General features: G+C 39.5%; 1 protein-coding gene across 2 annotated transcripts; it reads left to right on the top strand.

The window, feature by feature from the left end:
- The first annotated feature begins 5076 nt into the window (after positions 1 to 5076).
- hdr (hematopoietic death receptor) lies at positions 5077 to 22155 on the top strand. Of its 2 annotated transcripts, XM_085180740.1 has the most exons (10): positions 5088 to 5306; positions 7177 to 7330; positions 7495 to 7623; positions 7752 to 7863; positions 8104 to 8195; positions 8414 to 8506; positions 10413 to 10453; positions 10570 to 10806; positions 11472 to 11508; positions 11708 to 22155. In XM_085180740.1, the coding sequence occupies exons 1-10, from the start codon at positions 5283 to 5285 to the stop codon at positions 12022 to 12024; spliced, it is 1236 nt and encodes a 411-aa protein (XP_085036866.1). In that variant the 5' UTR covers positions 5088 to 5282; the 3' UTR covers positions 12025 to 22155. The 2 variants fall into 2 exon arrangements, with proteins under 2 accessions (XP_085036867.1, XP_085036866.1); XM_085180741.1 differs by lacking the exon at positions 10570 to 10806 and having other exon boundaries at positions 5077 to 5306.
- Positions 22156 to 24603: the final 2448 nt, after the last annotated feature.

Below are 24603 nucleotides of genomic sequence, written 5' to 3' on the forward strand. Positions count from 1 at the left end.
AGATTGTTGATTGAGTCTGATTAAGTGAGGCATGATGCAAACTGTGTAAAATGTTGCGAAACACCCATAAATACTTTCAAAAAAGGCAGCATTGCATAGTGTCTGTGACATGCATCATTACAACAATGAAACAGATAAGTAAGTTCAAATGTCTCTAAGTGAATCAGTAAGACCAACAAAACATTCATAAGAGCATTGATTGCTTCTCCTGCTCCTGGCTGTGTAGCAATTGGCCCACTGAATTGTGCAATCCTGCTCTAACTGCTAACATTAGCAATGTGGCCAGCTAGGTTATTGTCATTTATGTCAATAGACAAACCCACTGGTGAGCTCAGCATAGAGATGAATGGGCCCAGTGTCCCAGGCAGCCATCAGCATAACGTATTATGAAATACTGCCTGTGGAAATATAGCACATGTGTTACCACTTTGAGGCCATCTTAACCCTGCCTCAAACTGTAACTCTAATTTAGAGTAAATATTTATTTATTTATTTATTTATTGGAAGCAATGGATGGTAAATGGACTGATTCTTATATAGCGCTTTTCTACTCTCCCGGAGTACTCAAAGCGCTCTATACAACATGCCTCATTCACCCATTCATACAAGCACTTCTAAACTCAAGTGCAACTAATAAACATTCACACTCTAATGAACACATCGGAGGGCAATTTGGGTAGTATCTTGCCCAAGGATATTTGGCATGCAGACTGGGGGAATTGAACCACCAACCTTCCAATCAGTAGCTGATTTGCTCTACAACCTGAGCCACAGCCACCAGTAATGGAAAACAGTTTTGGTGTGTCTCATTTAGAATGATCAATTTCACCTGATTGCCAAGACCGTGAAACACAGTCTTAAAAAACAAATAAATATTCAGATATCATGGGTTATGATTAGCATCTGCATCTGCGATGACTTGGACCTCACAGGGATTCACTTTTGTGTTTGCTTTTTAAAAATGCTATATCTGTGTACTAGTTCAAGATTGCAACTTATTTAGCCTATAGTGTCTACCATGAAGCATCCTGAGGCTTTTAGATTATTATGAATGTTAACCTCTTAACTTAGGGTTAGAGTTGGGGTTAGGTTGGATTTTAGTCACATGTTGAACATGGATAGTTTCTGAAACTATCGAATCAAGTCTCTTACTAACACCATGAATATGTTCCAGCAATGGTATCCCTGAAGGTGTTTGGTTTTTTTAGATTGAAACACCATATGTGTCTTACCCCACATTAATACAGCACACATGCATGTGATGCCGTCAATAGAGGGGAACTAGTGCGCTGACAGAAGTTCCAGATGGACACCTTGAGCCATGCGGGAACAAAGCCATGAATAGACTTCTCCTAGTAACTGGCTGAATCATAGTGCAAACTAAATAAAATAAGCTTTTAGGCCATGTACACCAGCGGCTCTGACCAAAGTCCATCTGGAAGTAAGTCTTGCCACCAAGTAACAATTTGGGCAGTCATTTTGAAGTATTATCTAAAGTCACATAAGAACTGCATGTATGGAATTACCTGTCAAATCTAATGAGAACAGTTGCTCATTTAGAGGGTCGCCACAGTGGATCATCTCCCTCCATCACAATCTGTCCCTCTGATACACTCATTTCTAATCACTTCCAGTGAAAACCTGTTCAACATGTTCAACTTTTCCACCTCCAGCTTCACCTCCTGTCTTTTTGTCAGTGTAACCATATGCAAACCATACACCATGGCATGTCTCAGTGCCATCTACCTTTCTTTCCATTCCTGCTGCTATCCTTTTGTCACAAATCATCCTTGATACTCGTCTTCACCCACTCCACCCTGCTTGCACTCTCCTTCACCTCTCTTGTTCACTGTCTGTTGCTTTGGACGGTTGACCCCGGGTATTAAAACTCATCTACCTTCACTATCTTTACTCCTGCCGCTTCACCTGTCTTTCTCTCATTCACACACGTATTCTGTCTTGCTTCTGTTGAATTTCATTCATCTTCGCTCCAGTGCATACCTCCACCTGTCCAGATTCTCTTTCACCTGCTCCCTACTCTCACTACAGATCACAATGTCCACGGAGACTCATGTCTGATCCCATCTGTCAATCTGTCCATCACTACTGTGAACAAGAAGGGGCTCAGAGTCAGTTCCTGATGTAACTTTCCCCTTAGTGAGTGTCATGTCTCCCTTTATTAGGTAATGTCACTGGTCAACCTTCTGCTACTGCCATTTACATCTGACCCAGTCTGGGTACTCTACAATCACACTAGAGTGGATATTGTTAGTGCTCTCGTGAAGCTTATGGCCCTCTGAATCTGGCCACCTTTCCAATGTTGTTCTTATACCCACACTATGGCCATGGCCATTTACCTCTATATGAACACCTTTACCTCCCTTCCATTGTGGCGAAAATAAAGAGCAGTGCTTTCCCATCTTTCCTAACCACCACTTTGGTGCCCCCGAGTTAGACCCTCAACTCTGAGCTGCTCCAGTGGAGCTGCTCAGTGCCAATAGATCTATTGTACTGGACAGCATGTAACTGTGCAAGCATCGACGGGGCATAACTGAAAGGGAAGACTTGCTTTCCTCTGAACTTCCATCGCAGAATAAATTTGTGAACTAAACATCCACACAAGCTGCTAAAGATTAGAAACAAATTAAAATGCAACATTTTTCAGGACTATATGTACCCATTATCTGTATCCATTTTTTGCATAAAAGATCATCCTTTATTCAATCAATTTCTTGTCAGTCTTCAAACCTAATGTTGGAATTTTAACATTTAAAAACTTCTAGTTGCACTTCTTTTGCTTATTGACCAGTGTGCAGGTTCACTCTGTCTTTGGATAAGCTTTGTCTAATTCCTCTATGAAAAAGCAAGTTCATGTAGGTCTTCAGTTCGCTATCTCCTCTTGCACTGTGTGTCAGAAAGATCCCCTTAATCCCTACAGCAAAACCTCCCTCTCAGTATACACATAGGCTCTGTAACAGAAGAAAAGTATATATATATTTTTTCCATATCATTAGAATTGATCTCGACCTCGGCCCGGCCGATGAGCAGAACCCTGTACGGTCTGTCTGAATGCAAAATTCATGTCTTATCTCGGAAAATGTGGCTCAGAGATTCCAGCCACCTCCCGGGCCTTATCATCAAAAAACACAAGTTTGCAGCAGCGTGAGGGGAAACGGTGCAGAAATTCAGAAATGGAGCAGACTCTGAATGATTGGGCAAATAAAATAGGTAAAACCAGAAATGTAGTGTTGTACTAGAAAGGTGGAGGAATAAGATGTTGATGAGCTGCAATGCGCAGGAAACTTGTTGAGTGACTGGTCTCTATTTCTCAGTGCCTGGCAGCCTGTGAAGCCATCACTCACCCAATCTCTGAGCCTAGAAACAGCCCCGACTGCCTAAAACTGTGAGACCATTTCAGCCCCATCTCAGAGCATCGCAATCAACAGACTGAAACGGAGGTTTTATTCCTCTCCGCATCCACAGCCCACTGCTTCCTGTCGGCCTGCATATCTGCGCGCTGCAGACAACTGCTCATTAGATAATGCTAAACTGGCACTCCCAAGCATGAGGTTTGCTAAACACTGTGGTGATGGCTGACTTCATGCAGTTTGTGATGAAAGCGTTTGTACAATAGTCTGTTTTCCCCCATTATCCCGTGAGGGGCTAACAGGCGAGAGAGGAACCTCTTGGAACTGTTATTCACTTTGCAATACAGCAGCAATTTGAATGTTTGAATGCTGAGCTCATTCAGAGTGAAAGCAATCACACACCAGGTCAGATCCAACATATCTGATTTTATTTGCATAAATTTTATGTTTAAAATAGGAAAAAGCTGGTTTGGTATAAGAGAAGCAAATGCTTCTGTTTAGAGCTTCACACACTCAGATCCTTCAGATAAAAACACTGCATCCCACTGTAGGCTTAGACATTATCTTACATTTTACATTCTACAAACTGTTCATCACCTATACCTCTAATATTACTGTAAAAAAAATTACATGTTGTTTTCAGGATTCAGACAGCTCATTTTATCTCATTTTTTCTGTAGCTTTGGCACCACGTATGTTACCACTGTGATAAGCTGTAGCCACAAAACTACACTTGTGTTTCCTCATGTGAATCATGTGCAGTATTTGTGAGTTTAGTCATGATTTACTCAGCATGCAACTGTTTTTGTTTGTTCGTTTTCTCACCTTAACTTTAAAACTGTTTTCAGTACAAATGTTTACACCCAGAGATGGAAAGCTATGTTTGCTTAACCCCCGAGCAAAAGTACAGCATTTTTGAAGTTGTACTGATAATAATTTGCCATTGCGTGTTATTTTATACTACTGCATTCAAAAGAAAATATTCCTTAACAAAATATATAACAGAGGCTGAGATTAAAAGCATTCTTTAATAAAATAATTTCACCATATATTAAATCAGTATTCTCAGTAATCAGTCATAAGGCCTCTTACATGAAAGCAGTGTCTGCTTGCAACCACATTACATTTTAATAATTTCATTTAAATGAATTTATAGCTAAAAAAGAAGAAAAAGAAGACCAAGAAAAGAGGAGGGGCGGGGTTAATAGCCCAAATATGCGAAAATGTAATAACCGTAATAGCTTGAGGAAAAAGTCCAGTGTTACGTCTTGTTTTTTTGTGTTTTTTGTTTTTCTATCCCCGGGGCCAATGAGTCTGAATTGTGTTTTTTAATTTAAATAGGCGTCTTATCGGTCTGTGAAACACTCTGGTCAATATTTGTTCTGAGCCGCCGACGGGGAGACGTTTGTCCACAGGGCATTTTAACGCCACCGTTTTAAACCCAGCCTTACTCTAAACCTAAACAGCCAGCTGCTCTTCCAGAAACTTAGCACTAAGATGGCACAGGTGACGTCAGCTGGGGGTCAGTACAAAATCGTCTACATCATCTACAATGCTCGCTAATAATTATTGATAATCATTGATAACGTTGCAGCTGAAGATGATTTGAATTATACTAATAAAAATACACATATTTTATTATCATTACTTCTTGTGCCATATAGGCCGCTTGGAGTAAAGACTGACTTTATCAGTGGGGCTGTTTTTTTCGCCTTCTGTTTGTGAGCTGAGACGAGGTTGCTTTGTACTTTGGCCCCGCCTGTCAGCTACGTCATTAATTCAGTCGGCTCACACCTGAGTTAAACTTTTGAGACAGTAGCCTACAGGACGCTACGGTGGTAAATCTAAATCGATTTGCTCTGAGTTACCGTGGAATAATTGAAAGTCTGTGGAGGCCGACATTTTTAGTAGAAGATGAAGTACGTTCCTATGTTTGTGGTAAGTCCTGTTGTCTTTTTAAACATCTACAAAGCTTGCTCTGGTCTCACGGGCCGGTGTTGTACCGGCGTCATTCAGTCAGCGTGAAGTTTCTGTAAACAGCTTCCTTGTGACTCATTTTTAAAAATGGAGGTCCTTCAAAGTAATAAGAGTGCTTTTAATGTTTCGCGACAACCGCGGGGGGATTCTAATATTTATGTTAAGCTGTTAACTTAATAAAAAGTTAATTATGTAAACTTTTAAGGTTTTTTGTTGTTGTTTTGATTTGTTTATTGAGGACCGAAGTGACCAGAATTGTCACGGGTTGTCGAACCAAAGTTTATCCTCCCGTTGACTGTAAATAAAAAGGAGAGACCTCTGGCAATTTTCCTTTTTACTGGTTGGCGCAAGATGTCGCATTTATGTGTCAAGTGTCACAAGGCGCTGTGTGAACTCAGGTGTGAAATTCCTCGTGGGCTCACCAAAAAGTCACTTTATTTCTGTTTCCCCCACCTGAGACTCTGCACTGAAACTAGTCGACAGTTTGTGGTTGACTGTCATCGGCGACTGATCACTGAATAAAAAGAATACACGTTACTCCACAGCGCGTGTTTTCTTGTGTACCGGGCGCTATGTTGCGCCTAACTTTAAGAGCGTGTGCATTTTAAACGTCTTCAATTTTCGCAAAGATCCTATTGGTAAACTCCGGATAAAAACGGCCTGGCCTAATTGTTTGAGCCTTTTGTATAGCTTTCGGCTTGATTTTGAGCTGCCTAAAAGTTTTATTTTGATTAAATATCTTCTAATATGTTTGATTGTGTGCATAAAGCGATGGAAATGATGGTTTGCATTACGTCAGAGATCACTTTCATCGACATAAAGTGCTACTTTATAGAGTCGGACAGCACGTATTGGAAATATAAACTTTTTTTAAATAAACTCTTGTGTATGTCTTTGTGTATAAACAAGGTCGCTTTAGGGTTTTTGTTTTTTTTTCCTTTCCAAAGTACTATTAAATATGCTTAAGCACGCCATTTCTACTTTCCAGTGAAGGCAGAGGGATTAAAATTCTTATACTTTCACACACCGGTGAGTGTTTGTCTCTCCATGCCTGCTGGGAGATGCCCTCACAGTAACTAGGGCACCTGATGGTGTTACGAAATCATGGGTGTGATTTCCTTATTTGGTTATTCCTGCAACCTATCAAGGTGTTGGCCATATTAGGACACACTGTTTGTGGATCACGTTTCCTGTTATTTAAAACGTGTTGCTCAATATTAAGAAGTTCATAAGTCAGCTGGGATACTTTGGTACACTTTCTTAATACTGAATCCACTAGGCTTAGTTCAAGGAGTGTTGGAAAGAAATCCCCTTCTTCCCCACCCACCTGTGCAGCACTGACTTGTTTGAGTTCAGAGTGAAGTGGCGTGTTCTTAAATGTGGCCTAATCTGACTCGCATCATCATACAAGAAAGCTTCCACAGAATAATGGCTTATATACTTTTTCTGTATGTTTGCAGTGAAAATGTTTTCAGTTAGCCAAAACACATAATCAGAGATTATGTTTCTGTAAAACTCATAAAATGAGTTCTTTAATATAATCAATTTGAAATCTCTTTAAGTCAAAACATGGAAAAAGATGAAAGCGGTGCACTTGATATTTTTACTTAAGAAGATAGTTTCATGACTATAACGAAGCAGGTTTTTGCTCATAAGTCACCATGTTTTATCCCAGTTTCCCATTCTTGTCTGATCATAACTAGTTTTGGTACCTTAATGTAACCAAACATCACCCCACCTGCCTGCTTAGGGACTCTTTTAAAAAAAACTGTTTATTCACCACTCTGACTTTTATTTATTATTTTTTAAACCCCCGCATCAAAATCCAAAGGTTTTTGTGCCTGTCCTGGTCCTTCTCCTCAAATCCACCACAGCATACCCACAGGCTGATCTTAAGGTGGGAAACGGCAGAGCACGGCGGCAGGCCAACTGCCCGGAAGATCAGTACGAACATGGCAACCTCTGTTGTTTGAATTGTAAAGCTGGTAAGTCTCATGAAACTGAACTTCTGTAATAATTTCAAACCAGTAAGTCATCAAAAGCCACATGAAACGGCCTTATTATTCAGCTAGAGTCACATGTTCAGTTGAAGGAGACATATAAAGTGTGTGTGTGTGTGTGTGTGTGTGTGTGTGTGCGCGCGCTCTAGGCACATATGTGAAATCACCCTGCAGTGTAGATGGAGAGAGGGGGCAGTGTGAGGAGTGTGACTACGATACATACATGAAGCATGACAACCAACTGAAGTTCTGCTTGAAGTGCACACGGTGTCGTCCAGGTAATTCTGTTTGACGGCTTTACACCATCGATCAGAATGAAAAGGTTCACTATTGATTGTTCTTGTAGTCGGCGTCCTCAGAGCATAAACTCTGCCTAAACAAGGTCTCTTTCATGTTACTCTCTCAGATGAGGAAATTGTAAGCTCATGCACTCACACTGAAGATACTAAATGTCAGTGCAAACCAGGGAGATTTTGTGATCCTAACCAAGCATGTGAGGTGTGCTTGAAGTGTTCACGGTAAGTGTCTGCAAATTATTCAAAATCAGTAAAGACACAAGTATAAGGAGGGAGTGGATGGTGGATATACTGGGTGTTGAATGTGGAGCTGCCAAGCAGGAGAGGAAGAGGGTTGGTGTGACAGAAGATGATGCTAGATGCAGCTTGTCCACTCTGGTGACTCCTAAAGGGAGCAGCGGGAAGAAGACTGACATTTAGGTCTTTAAACCTTTCGATTTATTTTGCTTCTCTCCTAACTAGGTGTGCAGAGGATGAAGAGAAAGTGAGGAACTGCACATCAACCACCAACACGGAGTGCAAGAAGATCCAGAACAAATCTGGCTCTGATCCAGGTACACTACTCTGTGGCAGATGCATGCAAGACTTTTTGTTACACTGGGATAAATGTATATTTACAAAGTCAGATTTTCCAGGCCAGAAACAAATGATATCAGAGATTCACTCGCACTGTACATTGATTCAAACCATGAATATCTTGGGGTTTTTTTTCTGTAAATAGCAAATGACTGTCCCTTATGGGGTTTTTTTTCATTTTGTTTTTCTTAAACAGGTATCACTGTGGTGGTGGTTGCGGTGGTGCTGTGTGTCCTCGCTGCCATAACATTTGCTGGGATATTTTTCTACAAGAAGAGATGTAAAACAGGTACGTTGTTCTTATACAGATGTTGAATCCTAATAGTAAAATCACCTTGATGCAAAAGTCTGTTAGTGCTCTGATAGGCTGTCGACCTGTTCATTGAGTCCTTCACATTTTGTCTGTGTTAGCTGGGGAGGATGGATAGTTTTTGCATTATAATGGGGTAAACAAACCTAAACGATAAATATACACATGCCACAGTTTGTATCTTTTGTAGTAGGGTTAGTAGTTCTGTGACTGGAGCTAATGCTTCTGCTGAACGTGTGGCAACTACACAGTTGTGTCATGTTCTGGTGGCCACTGCAGCTGGCCGTGTCCACTCAAGAAAATGCTCTTGACCGGCTGTATCAGAAGTATTATCTGCTCAGCATTGCCGAAGTGAAGGCCTGATGATTTTTAAACTGTCCAGAACAGTATAGACATCGATTTTACAAATGCCCCATTGTAAACTAAATGCTCCATCTCCACATTCCTGGTGTCACAGAAGTCACCAACTCGGCCAGGTGTGGTCTTGGGGCATGACAGAGCAGCAAATCATCAAAATGTAGGGGTGGGTTGTGGTGTTTTGGGTTTTTTGTTTGAAAAATATTCATTCAACTTATTGTCTAGATGGTTCCTGATCACTCTTAAACAAATTCACTTATTATTTCAGCTCTGATAGTTGTCAGCAGGAGCAGTGTTGTAGGGTCCAAGCACTTAAAGATGCTCGAACTCTAACATTTTGGTCTCATGTGTGTAGTGGTACAGCTTTGCAGTCTTATTGCTCTGACAGGTGTTAATCAATGCTATGGGAAGGACTTGTACTTTTCTTCACACCACAAACAGATGAACTGCTGATATTAAATTGATGCTGCCACAATATTTTCATGCACTTGTTGAGGCCTGGCTCTCATTAACACAGATCTTGAGCCCGCTGGCCTCTGCAGTCAGTCTGACCCATAAGGATATGCTAATAAATGCTGAGACACACCTGCTGCAACCGAATGACTGAAAATAACATTCCACTCAACATTTCTGGATTCCCTCTGAGCTTCACAGCATTGTTTTGGGAACCCTGTTAGTGAAGTCTTATCAATGAAGCATTTTCCCACAATGCTGTCTGTGTGCCATCTTTGAGAGCAAGTGGATAAGAGCTTCTCACAGGATGAGATATTTTGACTCTGCACAAGGCCAAACTCTCCTGTAATCAGACTGTTTAGAGCAGATGAGAGATTTCCAAATGGCACATGAAATGAGTAAAACATGGTAAGAAAATTAACAGTTCTGGATAATTGTGGGACTGTTTATCACATGTGGAACAAAGTTCAGTGTTGAAAGACTGAAAAGCTATTAAGTATAAGTTGAGACACCAGATGGCGTGATAGAGGATATACATGTGTGCAGAAACCTGCTACAATGGACACGCAGTTTCAGGTGTGATGATCTAAGAGCAGAAGATGAGCTGCTAACACATCATGCTGACTATGTTGGGATCAGGTGTAACTGATTAAAGCCTAATTATCAAGTACGCCCTCTCAGCAAACATGTTAACCACAGTCTGTTGGGGTGTATATCATTACCATGCAGGCCTCACATAGAGGTGGGCTGCTGTTGGCGAGTTCACTAAAGTACTTTTCCAATTGGATTGAGCCACGTGAAGATGCTTTTCCCAGTTTGTGCTGTTGACCATGCTGGGCCGGGTCCAACACAAACTGGAACTGCTGGGCAGGCTTTCCAGCCGACTGATGAAAATCCTCAGTGACACAAAGTGTCCAGGAGAGGCTGCACACTGTGCTAGAACTGATGCAGAGCAGCAGCAGGTTCTGCTCAGTTGATGAAATTAAATTGAGCTCAGACAAAAAGTAAATAACTTTGTGTTGGAAAGTTGGGAATTCTTGGAAGTTGCATAATTCTCTTCACATTCTTTCCTCAGGCTCTCAGAGAAATCGGTCTGACAGGAGCAAAGCAGAACAGGTGAGTCATGTTTTCCATTAATGTACAAAAATAGCCAAACCATGACGATGAGCTGAATGGAAATGACTTTCCAAAGGTAACTTAAATGACAGAGACTCTCTTAACATTTTCTTCAGCAATACACTGCCATCCAGACTCCTAAGGATAAGGACACTCAAAGACCAACCAGCACAAATCTAATCCTGTCCCAGCATCTGGTGAGAGTTAAATCCTCCAACATTGCTGAGGATGAGCGTCAAATTCTCAATCCAAGCCTCAACAGCTCAGCCAGTAACTCTCAGCACAGCCTAACAGACGCGCTCACACCTGCCCCTCAAGCCAGCCCTGTGGTCCCAGCGCAGCTTCACAGGAGGGTGAGAGCTGCAGCTCATCTCATCGCCTGCTTCATCCTTGATGCTTGTCTTGTTTGCTGCTATTAACTAATGCTCTGCTGCTCTAACAGCCTCTGCTGTCTTACTGTCTGTCCTCATGTTCCAGTTTTCCCACTTTGATTTTCATGCTACACACGACTCCTTACATGACAGAAAGAGCCTCAGAATTCTACCTGCTCCCAGTTGCAGAGGGACAGGTCTGCAGTCATGGATAAACCTCAGTGACTTGCTTCTTTACTTCCATACTGCACTCCAGTATGTTGGAGCAAATTCTCTCAACAATCAGAAGGCGTATAAGAATCCTGTGACTCTCGGTTTAAGAATTACCTTTAACATTTGATCTTCAGTGTCTCAGGCTGCTGTTATTGTGTTAGTGAAAACTTAATGAGTCACCTGGTCCTTAAAACACCTGAAGATTAACAGGGAATGCTCCTTATCAGTCTCACTATCTCATGTCTCCTTTCATTTTCCATCCGCACTGACAGGAAAATGCATCACTGTATTGTGTAAGATCTTTTAGATAAATGCTTTTCCTTTCATTTCATTCACCTGCTTATAAATAAGACATGACTTTGATTTAGCAGGTCTTACAATTTCTGACTTTTTATATGTTAATATGTTTATATGTTTGCTTTTGTTTCATTTAGGAAGAGGTGCCACTTCCCAAGCTTGTTCCTGTGAATGGTAAAGTATTTTGACTCTTATTCCTGATCTCACCCACTGCATAACACACAAGCACCTGCTGTTAAACACAACATTAGATAAAGCTTCCATTTCATACCACCGCGCTGCTTTTAATTGCAGTCCAGTTGGTTGTCGAAATGTTTGTTATCAGCACAAGGCGTTAATGTGATGGAGTGAAGGTTGTTGTTTGTTTTTGCAGGTGAAGAGTCTCTCAGGAAGTGCTTTGAATATTTTGAAGAACTAGATGTAAACTATCACAAGAGGTTTTTCCGTCAGCTTGAAATTAGTGACAATGTCATCAAAAGCAAAGAGAACCTTCCCTATGAAGACAGGATCCATGAACTGCTGCATATTTGGGTGGAGAAAGAAGGTAAAGGAGTGAGCTTAAATGACCTGCTGCAGGCTTTGAATACCCTGAACCAAAGGCGAACTGCTGAGACGATCCACCAGAAGGCTGTGGACAGCGGTCACTTCCTGCCTTTGTGGGGGGAGGACTGTGTAATTGTCTCAAACTAGTAGTGGTCAGAATAAGAACAAAACAAACTTGGACACCTCAAGTGTGTATGTTGTTGAATCTGCTGCTGTTTCAGTAAGTGCATCTTACTAGACTGTAGCGTGAGCTCTTAAGGTAAACATGCCTGCTTGAACTAACTTATTCCAAACTGATGGAATTCAGTCGTTTTTCTTATCTGACTGTGAGCCGTGTATTCCTGTCAGCTCCATAGTGTTAAGTATTTCATTAGTGCCTGTAAAAATATTTTTTGCTGATCCCAAACCTCATTAAAGGTTGTTTCAGCGAAAGTTATGTTCAGACATTTATTGTAATCTAACAGTGTCCTGAAGAGTCGATGTATGTTTCAGTTTGGTTCTGTAACTACTCCTTAGCAATTCAACAGACTGTCAAATGACCAATGGAGTTAATGAATGTATGTAAGTTATTACAGTGGAGGGTATTTTATTATATTTAAAGAGGGCTTCCTTGACTGTATTATTTACCCGTTGATCCAGTGTTGTCGTGATTGTGGTTAACAGAAGCACAAATTTTAATATATTAAGATAAATCTTGTTTGTGTTGTACTTCTGTTTTGTTACATTTCCTTCTATAATCTTGATCAGCATCATGGACGTTTACAAAACCTAGTTTTCTACAATGGTCTGTTTATGTGCTGCACTGAAACATTGAGTGTTGCCAGAGCTGTGTTGAAGCATGAAAGTGAAGTGAGAATTGTGTACTTTTCTGCCTTGTTATAGATGTGCTCTACAGTGTTTGTTACTACTTCCAAACTTTATTTGCTTTTTTTTTTTTTCTAATTTATAAATCTGGGTGATTAAACTCATTCTTTCATATTTGTACTTTTGTTGTTGTATTTCTCCTTATGATTGACTTCAAGATCACTTGATTATATTTTTTGTCTTAGTCATACCGGACATGTCCTGTATTATATGCCTGGGCTCTGCATATTTGCATATCTAGATTCACTTGCAGTCATCCTAATTGCTAGGGTAACATTGGTTATCAGTGGTAACCCAGGGTTTTCAATACACGTTCATGTAAAGGGGTGGTGTTGGCAGCGTTTGGCAATGACAAATACAGATGAATGTACTTCACAAAGGATGGTAAAACTATAATACAAACATAAGAGGTTACACATGATTGCAGAATGACAGCAACACAGTTGCTACAGACACGATGTCACTCTCTGTGAGAGGAAAATCCCTGAATAAATGTGGTCTTGCTTTAATTCTTCGGCCTAAAGTTGTCAGTGGAACTCGAGTCTTTTCTTCATTTCCTTATTGGCTTTGTCTACAGACTGGTCCGCAAGCACAGCTCACTGAGGCGAGGTGCATTCTCTGACTGGTTTGTGAGTGGTTGGTAGTTGCCCAGCACAGAAAACATCCATTAAATGGAAGACATGGAAGTCTGCTGCTTCCAGAGCAGTAGGGAAACCGAAAAGTATGATGAAAATTGGAAAACGAGACCATTCATCTTCAAAGTAAAGGTTGAAAGGTGTTTGGTGCTATAGCAAGGCACAAGTTTTACTTTGAAGGCATACATTCACGACGACTACCAGCAACTATTCAGAAAACATCAGTGTGTCTAGGCCTGCATGACATTGCTGTTTGTCTAAAAGCACCTCTGTTCACTACTGTGCACTTGTGGCAACCTACAATATGTAAACGTGATGTATTAGCTACACACGCAGCATCATGTACACATGCTACATGTGTAGTGGCTGAGACGTTAGCACTTACTGAAAATGATTGTCGAAGGTGGAAGCTCCTTTACAGAAAGTACTGAAGCTAAATTGGCCAACATAAGCTCTACATCCAGGCATTAATCTGCTCTCTGGAGCTACTCCGACTTGCCTTCGCTTGCCAGTCTTGTCAGCAGTGTGCTGCCTCATTTTCCACTTCATTCTTTATTCAGCAAGTTGAGCAGCATGCTGTGCTGCTGCTCATTTACTCTCCAGACAAGTGTCTTTTTCTTACATTGCCATTATGAATGTTGACTCTGTCCGTCAGTTCTAATACAAGGCCTGTGGTGTGTCCTGCGTACTCAAAGCTGAAGCTTTAATAGAGGTGTCACAGAAACATTGAGCTGAATGATACTTCTGCTGTAACTAATCAGCTCTGTGACTCACATGCATCAAACTAATGCCTGCTGAGAACATTATTAAGCATTCTGTTGTAGCTATCTAGTGTACCAGTCAGACTAGGTGATTTCGAGGCATGTATAAAGATCTGACAGCTCAGTGGCCATATTGTACTTGGTTACATCAAATAGAAATGAGTTTGACTTTGAAAAATCAGTCTGTTGCTGGAGCACAACTCTGCAGCTCCGGTATAAAGTATTTTTCAAGCTGTAAAAGAATCTCTTTATATGCATATCCTTCAAGCTTTGCATTGTAGCAATCTTTGGAAACAGTTTCATTCCAGTGCCACAGTGAAGCAAAACACAGCCTTCTGCTCCCTGTAGGCATGGAATCAGAACCTAAAAGTCCAGCCAGTGAACCGCAATCTAAGAAATCTCTAAACATTTCACACCAGCTTCAAACAGACATGCCATCCAGGCAAAAGCAATCAGAAATTCAAAAAACAAAATTTGGCACACACAACACTGAGACAAGAAAATCCCCAAAGGCGGCATAATGGGATTCATGATATCACAAAGTGGTGCAACAAGTAGAACAGCTCATCTGCTCGAGTGTAACCACCTCTCAGTTTCATTCACGTCTATGAGGAGATCCATTTTAGTCAGTTGTTTGTTATTTAAACGCTGGAGTCCTACCAGGCAGCTCTCTAACAGTAACAAATGTTAAAAACCAAGAGGTTTGAATCAGGCCTCCACTGCTACACACTGTCCACATGTCTTGAGGGCAAGAAATGAAGTGGTGTGAAGGCAGGACACTTCAGTATCCACTCTTTCACTACAGAGCCTCTGCTGCTGTCATAGATGCAGTATATGGTTTAGCATTTTGGACTAAGTGCTGAACACAAGCTGGATGCTCTTTATTCTGAAGGATGTGGTGTCTATGTTTTCTAAAAAGAATTTAAAATGTCACATTTTTCACTTTGCCTCAGTCTGTTTTAAATGATCCTTAGCCCAGAGAAAGCGGCTTGAAGACAAAGCTTTAACTTGCATTTGTGGATGGCACAGTGACCTGTTTTCACTGACAGTGATTTCTGGAAATGCAGCAACTTCCATGAAAGAATCACACCCTTTTTAAGAAGGTGTCGTCTGAGGACCTGAAAGTCACAAGCATCCAATGTGGACTTTCATCCTTTTCTCTTGCGCTCCGAGATTTCTCCAAATTCTCAGAATGCATTGATGAGATGCTGCATTGTAGAAGATTAGATACGTTTTCACAATTTTACATTTAGGAACGTTATTTTGAAATTGCTGAGAAGCTGCCTCTCTAAGATGTGCTTTATATATAAAATAATATTACTGAGTTGTTTCCAAATAACAGAATTACTACACCATGCCATATTAGTTGCGAGATGTTTCTTTTTAGGACCACTTGGTCCTTACTTTTTTGTTTTGCTTCCATCATATTCAAAATGTGTGATGTCAGGTCCATCTGTGGTGTGAAATCCATGCAAGGTTGTCAAGATATTTGGTGGAATAGCTTACCAGTACATATATTCAGCTGAGCCATGACACATTGTCTGCTACTCACTGTCTTCACTTTATGAAATAAAAGCAGCTGATAGTGTTCAGGCTGAGGCTTTAATGAGAAGCCTGGTGCTTGCTGGGGATAATTTCACAGAGCTGTCTTGTTCCACGTCAGAGATCCATTAAATTGTTTGGTGTATCCTTGAAAACCTGCAGCTCTGCACTCACCAGTATTGTGACCAAAATAAAATGCCGGTGATTCATCCCCGAAAGACATTTCAAAAGCACTACCAGAGACTTTCTGGTATTATAAACTAATAGATTTGCTCAAGTGACCAATTTAAGTGTTTGCCCAGAAACTAAAGCAGAGTCTGCAAATGGACTGGTTCCTATTTAGAGCTTTTCTACTATATCAGAGCACTCTACACAACTTATACATTCACACAAGTACTATAAGCGCTTCCTATCTAACATTTGATGGCTGTATCAGAGAGCATCCATCGGATAGCATCTTGCCCAAGGATATTTGGCATGCAGACTGGAGTAGGTGACCTCCTCTACCACCTGAGCTACAGCCACTCCACTGGATCACTACACATTGCAATGAAATAAATGAAATTTAAAATGCTTTCTTTAAAAGCTGACTGTGAGAAACTTTCTGTACATGTTAACAGAAGTGCGAAATACATTTCTTTAAAGGAATATTCAGATTCCTGTGACATTTGTTGTGCATTTGTCCATTAAATTAAAGCAAGTGTACATATTTATTATGTGTACAAGTTCCCCAGTATCATATTTTGTTGTTATGGTGCCCATTTTAAAGGAACAAGTCATGAAAATGTGAAAAAAGTCCTCATTATGTTTTTTCCATATTCATGGTGTTATGTTCTGACAATTTCGATCTCAGAGAAGCTTTTGCCTCCCCCACAGTACAGCTGAGGTAAATGGGATTCATTTTGGCATTTACATTAATACCCAAGCTTAAGACCAGGACATGCAACTCTGAGAACAGAGTAGGAACATCTGTGTAGACCTTGGATGTAGGAGAGTTAGAATCTGAGAATGTGTTGAGAATACTGGCTGCTGATTTTTAACAATATCCCTTTCTAGTAGACCCAATGAAAACTGAAATCTGTAGCACTTTGAGCAGCAAACCTAATAGTTAAAACCAAGTAAGCAGCTTTTGTTTCCTCCAGAACAGATCAAATGACTATGAGTAATGTAAAGGGAGCACCCAGCAGCTTTCTAAGAATAACTTTTGAACAGATTTGACCGTGTTTTATGGTTTGACAGCTCTTTCAGTTAACGCCTTTCTGTTCACATTGGCATTGTGGTAGCTTGTTTTCTGAAAAATCAAATAATCAAATCTCTATTGCACTGAGATCCTGGAAAACTCCTGTTGCATAGTGCATTCACTAACTGGCTGGCAAAAACCATTCCAACCACTACAGAATTCCTAGCATCAAGTATTTCTGTAGGTGGTAAGACCTGGAGTCGGATTGAAAGTCAGAGGTGTAAAAGGTGAACGGGTATTTGGACAGCATAGTCCTATTGGAGCTCCAGAACTGCAGATGACCAAATCAGCACTGTTGAGTCTCACATCCTGCGACCTGTAAGCTAGTCAGTAGTCCTTGAGCAATCAGTTGTGTTTACTGACATTTCCTGTAGCTTCTTTCTCTGTGTTAACGGCCGAATAATGGGAAATGCTTTCGAGAAATAAAAAAAGTGGTTATGACTGTGGAGACATGACTGTCTAGATAGAAGTAAGCTCTTTATTCTTTTGGTCCATCATACACTCCGAGATTTGGTCTGTATGCAAACTACAGAGGGTTGTGATACCTGGAATCAGGTTATAGTAACATATTTTCACAACTTTCCATAAATTCCTACAATTTACCTCATTTTCCTCAAAGCACTTTCCTTTATTTCCATTATTCCAGTCTGTATAAAAGCAAAGTTGAATCACTCTGCTGCAGCTCCCCTGAAAAGGCATCAATAAGCTTTTCTTTCTTTTCTGATTGTTGGCAGAGTCTGATTTCCAATGCAATGCGTCGCAAAATTGTTATTTTTAAATTTTAATATTTTAACTTGCAAAGGCCTAGTTTAGCATTTGGTGTGAATGTATCATTAGGGATAATAAAAATTAGGAGGTGAGATATATAATTCTTCCAAATCCATACAGTTGTGAACAGGGAAATTAGATATAAAGACTAACTAAACTAGTTAACTAAGCGACACTAAAGTTATGTTCAGGACTGGCTGGGTGGCTTAGTTAACTAGGCAGAGCAGGTCATCTACTGATTGGAAGGTTGGTGGTTCGATTCCTGGCTTCCCCTAGTCTGCATGCCAAATATCCTTGGGCAAGATATTAACCCCAAATTGCTCGCCGATGCATCCATCGGAGTATGAGTGTGTGTGTGAATGATACTTAGAAAGCACTTAGAAAAATGTGCTGGTGTGAATGGGTGAATGCACAAGTTGTGTAAAGCGCTTTGAGTGCTCAGAAGAGTAGAAAAGTGCTATATAAGAACCAGTCCATTTACCATTTAACTGAAACAATATATACAGAAAATGCCAACCTGCTTGAAGACCCTTTGTTGCAAATGCAACTTGGAAGTGAACTGTCTTGCAAAAGTGTCATATTTATATTTTAGTATCTTTTCTGAACTCCTGAAAAACCTGCTGATAATTATACCCTCAATCAATTCAGATATTGCAAATATCGATACCAGTCCCAGTATTGGTATCGGATTGATACAATAATGATAGGATGGATAGCCCACTGTAACATTTTATTTTGTATTATTCTATTTTATTGTATTTTATTTATGTTATTTTATTTTGGTTTTGGTTTTGTTTTTTTGCCCCAAAGCCCAGTTTCAGCATTCATGAAACGCAAAAAAACCCTGATGTGTCTATTTTACTCACCAGGGTTCCTTTATCATGTGTGTTGTGATCATAGTGTAAACAATGAATGTTGTGCAATAATTTTGGATTGAGCATTTTAAAGATTCATGCTGCCATTTGGCACGTATGTAAAATGTTGCTGTCTTTCAGTGGTCAGAGCATCAGAGTGCTGATCGTAGAGGACATCTAGTGCGTAACGGGAGAAGCAGGAGGTGCAGGACAAAGCCGCATTGTAGAACATGTTGGGACATGTTGTTACTCTGCTGCTGCTCTGTTGCATGCCTGGTGTGAAGAAATTATATATTGGACATTTTTAGTCTACAGCTCATCGAGCACCTCTATAAACCTTGAAGTATGGACAGTGCAGATCTTGAGTGTGTAGAAGTTCTATGGTATTATTATATGTATTGTTTGCTATGGTTCCCCAGAGGACCAAAACTTTTAAATGGCTTTAAAATCAGGTTTCTTCAAGCCTTCATCATGAATCTGATTCTCATTGACTCCTTTATCATCTTTCCCCCTATTTAAGCAATTTGAGTGCCGTTTCCTGCCATTTACTGGTAAGACCCCAAGAAACCCAGCTGCCACTCCACAGATTTCATTCCCATTCTATGATAACAGTTCCACTTCTGCCCAGGACTTCATGGGGCTGAAGGCACAGACCCAAAACCTCCAGTATTGGAAGTGAACCACAAGTCCCTTGGGATCACATTGACATCCAGTGGCAATATTACAATTGGTTTGAATTGTTTCCCATTGCTCCAACAGGAAAACTGTAATACAGCAGAGCTCAGTTAGCCTTCAATTTCAAATCACATTTCGCACATCCAAGAAGAATAAATTAGATTTGCCACAAAATCATCCTTCACTATTCCCTTCACACAACTGTAAGTGCTGTTTCCAGTGAGTGCTGGGTACTTCTTATGTGCAATTCTGGGTGAATAGGGCCTGATTTTATGAAAGCTATGATGATCACTCTATTCAGGCCAAGTGTGAAGAAAATAAAGCTGCTTGCCAATCTTTATACCAAGAGCTCTGTTAATCAGTGACGAGGAGGGAATAAAAAGGCATTCAGTCTTGCTTTTCTTGGCCCTCGGGGCTCTGCCAGGGAACTTAAAGGACAATAGAAGTGAAATGGAACTCTAAAATATGAAGCTATAGGAGAGAAGGTAAAATATACTACCTGCTTTGCAGAAACAAGGAGTGATTTGCCCTCTTCCTTAATATGAATTTGTTATGTGGATGTAAAACTCTGCAGAGAATAAATTGTAAAATTTAGAAAGGTCACTGTGACAGGATTCAGGATGACTTTCTTAGACTGGGAGGAGGTAATTTGCAATTCACCAAGTCAGCTTTCTATTCACTGCCAACAGAGTGGCTCCACGCTGTAGATCAGTATGACATCGCAGATTTGAATCTCGACTCCTTGGGACAGAATCGTCCACTCCACTTATTCTGCAGGATAATAACCCAAATGACAGTTTTGGTGCGAGTACCAGTGTGGACTGTGAGGATGGTAAGATTTCATGTGCTGCTGTGTAGGTCAGCAAATCAGACTGCCGGAGCAAACAGCCCAATTTCAATATGTTAAACAAAAATGAACAAACCCTTTTGCACCTTTACTGAAACTTTACTGTTCACATAAAGGTGTAAAGGTTCATGTGTCATGAAAGTGGCTCTCTTTTTACTAAAAGATTTTCTAAATCACCGTGGCAACTGATGGTGACAACATAGCCTGATCGGCAGCAGGTTAAGTTCAGAGTTTTAGTATAAAATCATTAATTCATAGATTCTTTTATTTACAGCATGCTATATAGATTCTCTCCCAGGAGTATACATTTTAGATGTGCAAGTTTATAAGCTGTACCTTACTAATACAACTGAATGAAACACAAACTATGCATCGTGTTGTCACATGAATGCGTCAGAAAATGTATAAATGTTTTCACTGTTGATTCAAATCTGCAGCTTAGTCTCCTTTGCACTGGTGAAACATGCTGTTACTAGAACACACAGACACACACAGACTAGAACTACAACACACACTAGAACACAGGACAAGCATCTAGAATCCCTGTGACAGTAACAGTGACAGGGTGGTAATCTTTACTGTTTACATGTGTCCAGTTTAAAGTTCCAAAACCTGCAGCCATTGCCTTAGAAATACACAACAGCACTGAGAGTGCACACAGCAACCAATTAATTGAACTGAATTAAAATGTGTATTTTACTGCTCTGTGCACTAAATGACAAGATTAATGATTTTGTCAAGCAATAACCTCTCTAACAATGTTGCATACTGTCATATTTTTTATATACTTTTGATAGATTTTTAATCAGAATTTTTTTCTTCATCTGATAGTGTTTCTGCCTGGATTGAGTGACCTTCATGGGGTGTAGAAGAAGAGTCATATGACCCATGAAATGCCCCTTTTATCAGTACGCAGAACCTGAAACAGAAAGCACAATTTAACAAAGAAAGTTTATAACCCCTGCTGTGATACCCGTCATCTCCAGCTGGGGTTTTAGGTTCTGTCTAGTCAAAGAAGCAGAAAAAAGCCCGACTGTATTGAACTTGATTCACAGTATGCCCCAGGAGGAGAGACTTAGACCTTAATCTTTAACCTAAAACAGGCAATAGTCAAGCTCAATTAATCAGTCGGGAGAGTGAAGAATGCAACAAAGGGCCCAGTAAAAAGGCAAGGTCTAAAAAAACAAGTAAAACACTATACAAGAGGAAATCATTTCAAACACAAGGAGACACAAAAAATACTCAAGAAAACTACAAGAAGGACGAGAAAACTCGACTTGAGTGATTCATCACACGTGACACTAACGGCAGTTACAAACAGAGAAGAACCAAATGTATAAAAAGCTAAATACCAAATCAAATATCTTGAAGCATAAACCCAACAAAAATACCAAGCTATTACAAAAGGTTTACATTATGTCCCTTCACAGTAATGAACTGTAAATCGTCTGTCATTTTTAACCACAAATTACTTTTTCATTTAGTAATAGCCTGTAATAAATACACATTTAAGCTGTAATTAATGTGTCACCAAACAGACTGAGTGTATTGTTCAGTTTTGGCATCATAATTATAAATGAAATGAATAAAACATTTATGAACACACAGTTTGAGTCATATGTGAACACTGTCCATTAATGACCTACGCAATGTGACAGTAGGACTCCTACACCTGCAGCAGTGAGTCACTCCCTCGCTGTGCATGCTTTCTTAAATGTCTGCAGGTAGGTGTGTTTAGCAACCCTGCTCCCAACCTGTACCACAAGATGACAGAGTTATGTTTTTAGGGAAAAACGCTTTAGAAAATGAATTAAGAATTCAGTAAATAAACATCACCTGAGCAAAACTGTAGCACTCTTGAGTGAGTTGATATTCCTCTCAGAATCCACATAATAGGAGTGACTCTTTCACTAAAGCTAGGTCGTAGACTGTGTCCTCTCACCAAACTGTGCAACTTCCTCAAAGACTTATGTGTACACCCATGTCTCATCCCCACTCTCTCTCTGGTTCTCTTTCTCTTGGGCACACGACATTTACCTGCTTCTGTACACATAATGTTAAACAAGCTGCCGCAAGATGGATGGTCAAATTTTAGATATAAAAGGTGACAAGGACAGAATAAAAAAGAGAGAGCCACACAGATGAAGTGAAACGCTAAAAATATCAGTCCCAGTCTGGGACCAAATGAACAGTCCATCCGTATACTTTCACTGCTCATGTTCAGTTTGAGTGGAAGTGTAACACCTTTACGCATTTGACTGATATAATCACGCTTTTTTGAAAGTAAAATAGTAATTTAGCTGATTTTCCATAACACTAAACAGAATTTTCCTGTTACTTTTAAATATATGAAATAGGGCTGTCAACGCCGTCATCACGATTAACGCGATTAAGAGTTTTAACAGAATTAACCCATCTGGAGCACAGATTGACACAGAATCCCTGAAATACCTATGTCAACGCATTTCGGGCAGTTTGTCCAAAGTTTGTGCATTCTGCGCTCCAGATGGGTTGATTGAATTAAAAATATAAAAAAACATCTATTCTACATAGAGCTATACTTATTCACAAATCATTTTGTCACCTTTATTGGTAATATATAAAATTACATTTCAATTCAATTTTAGTTTTATCACCAAATCACAACAACAGCTGCTTTATATTGTAAGGTAACAACCCTACATTACAGTGGCCCATGTTTAGTTACTGCCTTCTCAGGATGCGCAGCTGATGTCATTCATTCACAGATAACAAAAACTGTGTGAACCTTCTCGTGTTAGATAGTCATTTAGCATGTAGATTTATTATATAAACAAGATTTTTAAGTAAAGATAAACATAACACAATCAACATTGAAAATATTGTAATTAGAAATCCAGTTAATGGTTTTATGACAGTATTTTGATCATTTTTATGGGCAGTTAACCAATTTATTATATTTAATAATAAAATAAATAAATAAATAAATAATAATAATAATAATAATTTTCACATAAAATCCCACATTAAACCCAAGCTATAACAGTGGTTTGCTGCAGATTTAAGCTAATTAATTGTATTCTAGTATTTGATCATTTTAGGGTAAATGCCCTTTATTTAACATGAAAAAGCACAAGATTGCATCTAAAGCTAGAGGAATGTATTTTGATTTACTGTGTTGTAAAAATAGAGATAGTTTCCATTTTTAAATTAAGGAAAATAACTGAATTTAAAATGACAGTAAATTTCTGTTATTTTATGCTGTTTTACTGGCATCCTCACTGCTGGAATATTACTATTTTGGGTTTTTTTTTTTTATCCATCCTTTCTACTGTCTATGATTAGCCTGAAGATACCTTAAGATTAGTTTAAAAAAAAACAACAACAACAACTTTGGCATTGTAACGTGGATAACTTTCGTCTTAGATTGCCCGCAGGTTCAAAATCACTGAATCTCCAACCCACATCCACTGCCACTGTACTTAAGAGAAGGAAAGACTTTCTTCTGCAACTACATTTGGATCAGTTAAATCCATGACAGTCATTCAGACAGTAATGCATGGAAACAAGCCATCCTTAAAATATTAGAAGATAGCAAGCTTCTGTGTTTGAATGCAAAACAATAGATACTTGTGGCTAAACAATAACTACATTTTATTTTGATTATCCAGTATGTTGGCTGATATACATTTTTGCATTTGAAAATAAAAGTTGAGATGATTTTAACACCATTACAAGAAGCGTTGTTAATTATTCTTTTTGAATCATACTTGCATACAGTGTTATATTAATATAAGTGTTGTACTAGAAATTTCAAGGATGATAAAACATAAAGTGTTTTTTTAAGTTACAACATGTTTTTTTTTTTTTTTAATTTTGTAGAACTTGAAATGTTTGTCAGTGGATAAACAATTATTATTGCACAGTTAGAAACATAAAGTTATTCTTAGTACTGTATACTTGCAATTAATAAGTTGTCTGAACAGTCATCTTAAGAAAGCTTTACTTAATTTTTTGAGGCAACGAGTTTGCATAGTTTTTTTGAGTTCTGGGAACTTATAAGATTTTACAGTGTATTGGACAAATTTCAGAGCTTTGGTGTTGATAAACCCTTTCTTTTATCTTTACATATTTTCAATCTGTGTTTAATTATTCCTTCTTTGTATCTTTTGTGCAGTTAGTCAGTGGATGTAAGGCACTCTGATATTTTAAGGCAAGCCCTGTTCTTGGGAAATACACTAGGCTTCAAAATGACTGACCTATCACTGCCCTCATGAACCCCTCAACAAATACAAATGGAAAACTGCAGCTAGGAGTACACCGGAGAAATGGTGCAGGATTCAACCCAGTCATGTGTTTCAGGCATAAACCAAACTGCTTTTGACAGAAGCAACACATTGGTTTTTCGCACACTCCTTGGCTGAAAACTGCTGCTTAATTTGCAGCAAACTAGTTCTTTTAATGGAGAGTATGTCATCATCTTTTTTTGCCCTGAAGCTCATACCATCTGCTGCATCACAAATGTGAAAGACAAGCACAGGCAAAACAGACCTGGGAGGAC

This window comes from Neolamprologus multifasciatus, chromosome 12 (assembly GCF_963576455.1).
Source record: "Neolamprologus multifasciatus chromosome 12, fNeoMul1.2, whole genome shotgun sequence".
In the NCBI taxonomy this organism is placed as follows: domain Eukaryota; kingdom Metazoa; phylum Chordata; class Actinopteri; order Cichliformes; family Cichlidae; genus Neolamprologus; species Neolamprologus multifasciatus.

Bases quoted from the DNA above. Each gene is read 5' to 3' on its own strand.
- hdr (XM_085180740.1), top strand. From the start codon at position 5,283: ATGAAGTACGTTCCTATGTTTGTG. The intron at 7,864-8,103 runs GTAAGTGTCTGC...TCTCCTAACTAG, and splicing joins GTGTGCTTGAAGTGTTCACG to GTGTGCAGAGGATGAAGAGA. The intron at 8,507-10,412 runs GTACGTTGTTCT...TTCTTTCCTCAG, and splicing joins CAAGAAGAGATGTAAAACAG to GCTCTCAGAGAAATCGGTCT.